Source organism: Triticum urartu, chromosome 3A, assembly GCF_056163025.1.
Source record: "Triticum urartu cultivar PI428250 chromosome 3A, HENAU_Tu73, whole genome shotgun sequence".
NCBI classification, from domain to species: domain Eukaryota; kingdom Viridiplantae; phylum Streptophyta; class Magnoliopsida; order Poales; family Poaceae; genus Triticum; species Triticum urartu.
In genome coordinates this window covers 190,904,494-190,912,986 of record NC_141875.1, presented here as the reverse complement: position 1 = coordinate 190,912,986, position 8,493 = coordinate 190,904,494, and the positions used below count along the sequence as shown (strand labels likewise).

The following is an 8,493-nucleotide window of genomic DNA, read 5'->3' as shown; positions in this document are numbered from 1 at the left end:
GTTGTCACCATTGTTGGAGTAGGGGGACGACATGATGCCTGGCCTTGACGACCCTGATAGCAAACAGCTCGAAACAAGAACAGATGATATTTGCGTGATAGAGGAGTCAAAACCTCCGGGAGATTATATAATGAATTTTTACCGACCAAAATACGCATTGTGCAAGAAAACGGAGTCCAGAGAGCGCACGAGGTGCCCACGAGGTAGGGGGGGGTGCGCCCAGTAGGGTAGGGCGCGCCCTCCACCCTCATGGAGGCCTCGTGTCCTTCCCAGACTGCTTCTTATTTTTCTATTTTTCTAAATATTCCAAAATAGAGAAATATTGCCTTAAAAACTGTTTTGGAGTCGGTTTACTTACCGTACCACATACCTATTCCTTTTCGGAGTCTGAAACGTTCCGGAAAGTGTCCCTTATGTATTCCTCCGGGGTTACGGTTTCAATAACATTGGATTCAACATTTATAGGATTACTTGAGATATAATGTTTAATTCTTTGACCATTCACCACCTTAGGATTTGTGCCTTCGAAGTTGTTGATTTTTATGGCACTGGAATGATATACCTCCTCGATAACGTAGGGGCCTTCCCATTTAGAGAGAAGTTTTCCTGCAAAAAATCTTAGACGAGAGTTGTATAGCAGTACATAATCACCTACATTAAACTCACGCTTTTGTATCCTTTTATCATGCCATCTTTTAACTTTTTCTTTAAACAACTTGGCATTTTCATAAGCTTGGGTTCTCCATTCATCAAGTGAGCTAATATCAAATAACCTCTTCTCACCGGCAAGTTTAAAATCATAGTTGAGCTCTTTAATAGCCCAATATGCCTTGTGTTCTAGTTCGAGAGGTAAGTGACATGCTTTTCCATAAACCATTTTATACGGAGACATACCCATAGGATTTTTATATGCAGTTCTATAGGCCCATAATGCATCATCAAGTTTCTTGGACCAATTCTTTCTAGACCTATTGACAGTCTTCTGCAAAATTAATTTGAGCTCTCTGTTACTCAATTCTACTTGACCACTAGATCGTGGGTGATAAGGAGATGCAATTCTATGATTAACATCATACTTAGCAAGCATTTTACGGAAAGCACCATGAATAAAATGTGAACCACCATCAGTCTTTAAATATCTAGGGACTCCAAATCTTGGAAAAATAACTTCTTTAAGCATTTTAATAGAAGTGTTATGATCAGCACTACTAGTTGGAATAGCTTCTACCCACTTAGTAACGTAATCAACATCAACTAAAATATGTGTATAACCATTAGAGGCAGGGAAAGGTCCCATATAATCAAATCCCCAAACATCAAATGGTTCAATAACGAGTGAATAGTTCATAGGCATTTCTTGACGTCTACTAATATTGCCAATTCTTTGACATTCATCACTAGATAAGACAAACTTACGAGCATACTTGAAGAGAGTAGGCCAATAAAAACCAGATTGCAATACCTTATGTGCAGTTCTATCTCCAGCATGGTGTCCTCCATAAGCTTCGGAGTGACACTTGCGTAGGATCTATTCCTGTTCATGCTCAGGTACACAACGTCTAATAACACCATCTACTCCTTCTTTATAAAGATGTGGGTCATCCCAAAAGTAATGTCTCAAGTCATAGAAGAACTTTTTCTTTTGCTGGTATGTGAAACTAGGTGGTATAAATTTAGCAACAATGTAATTAGCACAATCAGCATACCATGGAGCAGTATGAGAAGAATTTATGACGTTTAATTGCTCATCAGGAAAGCTATCATTAATAGGTAGTGGGTCATCAAGAACATTTTCTAACCTAGACAAGTTGTCTGCAACGGGGTTCTCAGCTCCCTTTCTATCAACAATATGCAAATCAAATTCTTGTAGCAAGAGAACCCATCTAATAAGTCTAGGTTTAGCATCTTTCTTTTCCATAAGATATTTAATAGCAGCATGATCATTGTGAATAGTTACTTTAGAATCAACAATATAAGGTGTGAACTTATCACAAGCAAATACAACTGCTAAGAATTCTTTTTCAATAGTAGCATAGTTTCTTTGAGCATTATCTAGAGTTTTACTAGCATATTGAATAATGTTTAATTTCTTATCAACTCTTTGCCCTAGAACAGCACCTACAGCATAATCACTAGCATCACACATAATTTCAAAGGGTAAATTCCAATCAGGTGGCTGAACAATAGGTGCAGAGATCAATGCTTTCTTAAGTATTTCAAATGCTTCTACACAATCATCATCAAAGACAAATGGTATATCTTTTTGTAATAAATTAGTTAGAGGCTGAGAATTTTTTGAGAAGTCCTTAATGAACCTCTTATAAAATCCGGCGTGACCAAGGGAACTTATTATACCTTTGATGTCCTTGGGACATGGCATCTTTTCAATAGCATCAACCTTGGCTTTATCAACTTCAATACCTCTTTCAGAAACTTTATGCCCCAAGACAATACCTTCATTAACCATAAAGTGGCACTTTTCCCAATTCAAGACAAGATTAGTTTCTTCACATCTCTGCAAAACTCGGCCAAGGTTTCTCAAGCAATCATCAAAAGAAGATCCATAGAAGGAGAAATCGTCCATGAAAACCTCACAAATCTTTTCACAAAAGTCAGAGAATATAGCCATCATGCATCTTTGAAAGGTAGCAGGTGCATTGCATAAACCAAAAGGCATACGTCTATAAGCAAAAGTACCAAAAGGGCAAGTAAAAGTAGTCTTTGATTGATCCTTAGCTAACACAGGTATTTGAGAGAAACCAGAATAGCCATCTAGAAAGCAAAAGTGTGTATGTTTGGATAATATTTCTAGCATTTGATCGATAAAAGGTAAGGGGTAATGATCTTTTTTAGTGGCCTTATTTAATTTGCGGAAATCAGTTACCATCCTATAACCTGTAATAATTCTTTGAGGAATCTATTCATCTTTATCATTAGGAACGACAGTAATACCTCCCTTCTTAGGGACACAATGGACAGGACTTACCCACTGACTATCAGCAACAGGATAAATTATACATGCCTCAAGGAGCTTTAGTATTTCCTTTCTTACCACTTCTTTCATCTTAGGATTCAGCCATCGTTGATGATCACGAACCGGTTTAGCATCTTCTTCCAAATTTATTTTATGTTGACATAGAGTGGGGCTAATGCCCTTAAGATCATCAAGAGTATACCCAATAGCAGCACGGTGCTTCTTCATAGTTTTCAATAATCTCTCTTCTTCATGCTCTGAAAGGTTAGCACTAATAATAACAGGATATATCTTTTTCTCATCAAGATAAGCACATTTAAGAGTATCAGGCAACTGTTTAAGCTCAAACACGGGATCACCCTTGGGTGGAGGAGGATCCCCTAGGATTTCAACAGGCAAATTGTGTTTCAGAATAGGTTCCTGTTTAAAGAATACTTCATCTATTTCCCTTCTTTCATTCATAAACATATCATTTTCATGGTCTAGCAAATATTGTTCTAAAGGATCACTAGGTGGTACGGCAATAGAAGCAAGACCAATAATTTCATCCTTACTAGGAAATTCTTCTTCACGATGTTGTCTACTAAATTTAGAGAAATTAAATTCATGAGACATATCATCTAAACCGATAGTAACAACACCCTTTTTGCAATCTATCTTAGCATTAACAGTGTTTAAGAAGGGTCTACCAAATATAATGGGACAAAAGCTATCTTGTGGGGAACCAAGAACAAGAAAATCAGTAGGATATTTAGTTTTCCCACACAAGACTTCAACATCTCTAACAATTCCCATAGGTGAAATAGTATCTCTATTGGCAAGTTTAATTGTGACATCAATATCTTCTAACTCAACAGGTGCAATATCATGCACAATTTCTCTATATAGGTCAATAGGTATTGCACTAGCACTGGCACCCATATCACATAAGCCATGATAACAATGATCTCCTATTTTAACAGAAATATCAGGCATGCCTACCACAGATCTAGGTTTATCTTTAGCACAAGGTTTAGCAATTCTAGCGGTTTCATCACAGAAATAAATAACATGCCCATCAATATTATCAGCTAAGAGATCTTTAACAATAGCAATATTAGGTTCAACTTTAACTTGCTCAGGAGGTGTATATGTTCTAATATTGCTTTTATGAACCATAGTTGAAGCTTTAGCATGATCCTTTATCCTAACAGGGAAAGGTGGTTTCTCAACATAAGCAGTAGGAACAATAGGATCATTATAAGTGGCAATCTTTTCCTCAACTTTAATAGGTGCAACTACTTTTACTTCTATGGGAGGATGATATTTAAACCACTTCTCCTTGGGGAGCTCAACATAAGTAGCAAAAGATTCATAGAAAGAAGCTACTATCTCAGAGTCAAGTCCATATTTAGTGCTCAATTTATGGAAAACATCGGTATCCATAAAAGATTTAACACAATCAAACTTAGGTGTCATACTTGACTCCTTACCTTCGTCGAGGTCCCAATCTTTAGAGTTACATTTAATTCTTTCCAATAAATCCCATTTGAATTCAATAGTCTTTGTCATAAAAGAGCCAGCACAAGAAGTATCGAGCATGGTGCGATTGTTATCAGAAAGCCGAGCATATAAATTTTGAATAATCATTTCTCTTGAGAGCTCATGATTGGTACATGAATATAACATTGATTTAAAACTCCCCCAAACTTGAGCGATGCTTTCTCCTTCGCGAGGCCAAAAATTATATATATAATTGCAATCACGATGAACAATATGCATAGGATAAAACTTCTGATGAAATTCCAATTTCAATCGTTTGTAGTTCCATGATCCCATATCATCACATAGCCTATACCATGTCAATGTATCTTCCTTCAAATATAAAGGGAAGACCTTCTTCTTAGGGCTTATTCCATCTGTGCCCCCAATTCCTTAGTTGTGCTCAGTTTTCCCCTACGCTTCAAACTTTTGCTCACTTTTCCCCACTCCCTTAGCTGAAACTCTCACAAATGTTCATAACAGACGTTTGCCGTCTTGGCCGTTAACTAACTTGTGGGGCCACGTTGGACTCTATTGACTGTGGCTGTGGCTTCGCTGGTTGGGTCGTGTTTGTGTTCATAGGACGGGCCCGTTAGTTTGTTGGTAATAAATTAAAAAAGCCTGCTATCGATGGATGCAGCCTGCTATGCATGCCTGACTTTGGCATCGATATAGCCTGCTATGCATGCAAACACCGCCACGCACGCATCTAGTGACCTAGACCTAATCGCATGCATGCACGCCGACACGCACGCATCGATACGTGCCGCACGGTTGCCGGTGGATTCAGTAGCTCCGCAGCGTCGTTTCACGCGTCACAGGCATACGTGCCGGTGGTAGAAGGGGCAGGCTGCATGCATGCTCGCGTCCATATGTCGAGGCATCGGTTCATGCCACAGGCTGCACGCATGCTCGTGAATGGGAGGCAGGCAGCCGCCAACGCAGAGCACGCAAAGCACGCTCGCATTGATTCACGTTCACACATTGATGATCACATCGGTTCACGCATGCACTGAGTCATGATCTACGCCGTTTGCGCGTGTACCCACTTCGTACCCCCGACTATTTAAACTGCCCTTCATTGCCTCTTCTTCTACAGATCCATATGCGCCTCCAACTTCTCTTCTTCCCCCAAAAGGCAAAGCCGTTCCACTCAGTGAAGCGAGCAAGATGTAGTTCAACGAGTCGACGTTCCAAGAGCCGCCCACCGTGCCGGAACGGCGGTACCCTACCAACGTTGTCGTCGAGGCATCGCTCCGCGTGTGGGCGTTCTCACGCTGGAGGGGTAGCACTGAGCTTGCACGGGGGTTCCTCCGTGCGGGCTTCCACCACCTCCCGGCGGGCTCGCCGCCCATGTTCAACCTCGTGGAGCAGCGTCCCCACGCCAACGCTCCAGTGGTAGGGCTCGTCGTCCACTTCACAAACAGGTTCGATGCCTACTACCTGCTCGGCAAGGTGTATTGGTGTGGGTGCGAGTTCATCGCATTCACGACCTATAACATCTTCACCGACTTCGAGAGCGTCTTCCCCGCTCGCAACCGCATGCACAGCCTCCCGTACTACCTCGGTGACAACGGCCTTGAGGAGGAGGAGTACTGAAGCCGGCGGCGAAGAAGACGGTGAAGCCGGCGGTTAAGGTGAAGACGACGGTGAAGACATGGCGGCGTTGCCCTAGCTACCCTATCTATCTATCTATCTACTATGTAGTGTGAGTTTGGTGTGTGTGTTGCCCGAGCTAGCAACCCTATCTAAGTTATGTGTGTTATATTAATGCTTTGTTATGTTTGTATTTTGTTTGTCCCAAGTTTAGACACGGCTAATTGGCGTGGGAAAAATTAACCAAAGTAACTAAAAATGATGTGTTTATAGATGCCTTCTAAAAATAAGAACATATTGTACATTTGTACACGACTTTGGTTTGAGAGCTCTGTATTTTTTAGGTATTCAAAGAATACTTTGGTTTTCAGAAATATTGAAGTATCAAATACTTTGAGATATTTGGCTTTAGTCAAAAGTGTAGTTTTAACTACACTATGTTTGAAGTATATAAAAAAGACGGTTGGACCTCTTTTTCCAATCATGAAGTATTGGTTCGCTAGGCATAATAATACTGCGGTTTGCAAATACTTTGATTCTAAAAAATGAAGGGGCCCATAAAGGAAAGCCAAAAAAATTCCTCAATGAGATAGAAGAGATTGGGCAATCAAATTAATGAAAAAAGCAATCAAAAACAAAAAAGAACAAAGCAATCCTTCCTAAACAAAAAAAGAAACATCGCTTGTTTCTGGGCTTTCTCTTTGGGCCCGCGAACTAGGTTTTTTTTCTAGCAGAACTGACGAACTCGAGGACAAAAGTTTGGCAAGTGCGAGAGAGAAGAGATGAACTTGATGTATATCCCTTGTGCTGCTCAAGTACTGCTTACTGTCATCTGACGAGCTAGGGTATGATCCAACACTCGAGGTTATTAGCTAACAAAATAAATCTATCATTGAACTGGTAGTTGTCTTCTGCCGAAACTGAAAGTGTCGAAACTTAACAGTAAACTGCATACATTCAAAGATCGACAGTTGCACTAAACAGAGTTGCATTTGAGATAAACAGACTTGGATTGCTAAACAGTGGCAACAACAGTAGACAAACATCTCTAACGAGAGATGGCCATCAAGTAAAAAATTCCTAGAGCAAGTATTCCTAAAGCTATTAGATTGGATTGCTTCTTCAACTCAATCAGCTGCTTGAAGTTCTTGTTCATCTTCTTCAATTCCGTCTTTAGTTCGACATCTGCCACCGTCGGGTATTCCGGACGCGCTGCTGCTGACGGAGCGGCACTGTCATGGGGCAGATTGAACTCGCGGATTGCATTCCCCCTCGAATCCAGCAAGCCCAACCCTTGAATCCTCTGGATGTAATCATCCATCCACTCGAAATGGTGGCATTTCTTCATGATCTGAAAACGAAATCATGTAACCTAAATCCAAATCTGACAGATTTTTTGAGAAATTAGAGATAAAGGATGTGAGGAAAACTCAGATCTAACCCGCCCCTCCGGCTTTCTCTCACATTTGACGAACTCGCGCCCAAAGTTCCCATTCTTCTCCTCCTTAGAAGTCAACCGCTTTAGTGGTGCAGTCCGTGGGCAGTCAGTGCATCGAGTCATCGGCACTGGACCATACACCGGCCACGTGGAACGGGGGGCTGACGAGGAGGTCGACATATCGCTCGAGAGGAAGGAACAGAGGAATTGCTTGAGAGGAAGAAGAACGAGAAGATGGGGGAAAGAAACCGAGGAATTGCTCGATCTGCTCGATGCCTTTGTCTGTCAGATGGAGAAGAGGAGAAGGGGAAGCTATATTTACGATTTGCCACATTGTATTTTGCAGTTTGAATATTTGAACCAACTCTTAACACTAACATGTGGTGGTCATGTGCGAAAAATACAATTTCATATGTAAAGTGGGGCAGATCGTAAAAACCCGAGAAGGACAGTGCAGTAGCCAATCAGGATGCATCACGCGGATCGCGCATGCCTGCCCCACATTTGACGGGTGGTGTTTGGCGCTTGGTAGGATCCGACGGCGGACGTTCGACGCTAGGGTTTGGAGCATTTCTGCGGGGTTATGAGCGAGTCAACGGGGTTATTAGGGTTTGACCAGATTTCAAATGGCCATAACTAAATTAGAAAAAATCGCAAAAATATAAAAAAACGTAGTTCGTCCATTTATGAGACCTAGTTACCATAAAAAAAATATAAACTAGGTATAGGGGCGTTTTTTTTGAAAAATCATTTTTGAAGTGATCTGTCGAAATCAAGTTCAAATGTTTTTAAAAAATTCAAAAAAAATCAAAATGTTGTAATTCTTGCGCACATAGCTGTCATATGTGACAAGGTTATGAGAAAAAAAATATAAACTTGGTGTATGCCATTTTCATGAAAAAAGGCTTTACACAAATGAGCTATCACCTATGAACATGTTCGGAGTTCGTAGAATAGGGAGAGA

At 40.8% G+C, this 8,493-nt stretch overlaps 1 protein-coding gene across 1 annotated transcript; it reads right to left on the bottom strand.

The window, feature by feature from the left end:
• Positions 1–7,139: 7,139 nt before the first annotated feature.
• LOC147979153 (uncharacterized) lies at positions 7,140–7,709 on the bottom strand. The gene is made up of 2 exons (XM_087516707.1): positions 7,533–7,709; positions 7,140–7,442 (listed from the first exon to the last, which is right to left on the bottom strand). Exons 1-2 carry the CDS (start codon positions 7,707–7,709, stop codon positions 7,140–7,142), a joined length of 480 nt encoding a protein of 159 aa, XP_087372833.1.
• Positions 7,710–8,493: the final 784 nt, after the last annotated feature.

What these genes read in the sequence shown, in the direction of transcription:
- LOC147979153 (XM_087516707.1), bottom strand. Translation starts at nt 7,709, where the DNA reads ATGTCGACCTCCTCGTCAGCCCCCCGTTCCACGTGGCCGGTGTATGGT. An exon ending in AGAGAAAGCCGGAGGGGCGG is followed by an intron (nt 7,443 to 7,532) that starts GTTAGATCTGAG and finishes TTTCGTTTTCAG; the next exon opens with ATCATGAAGAAATGCCACCA.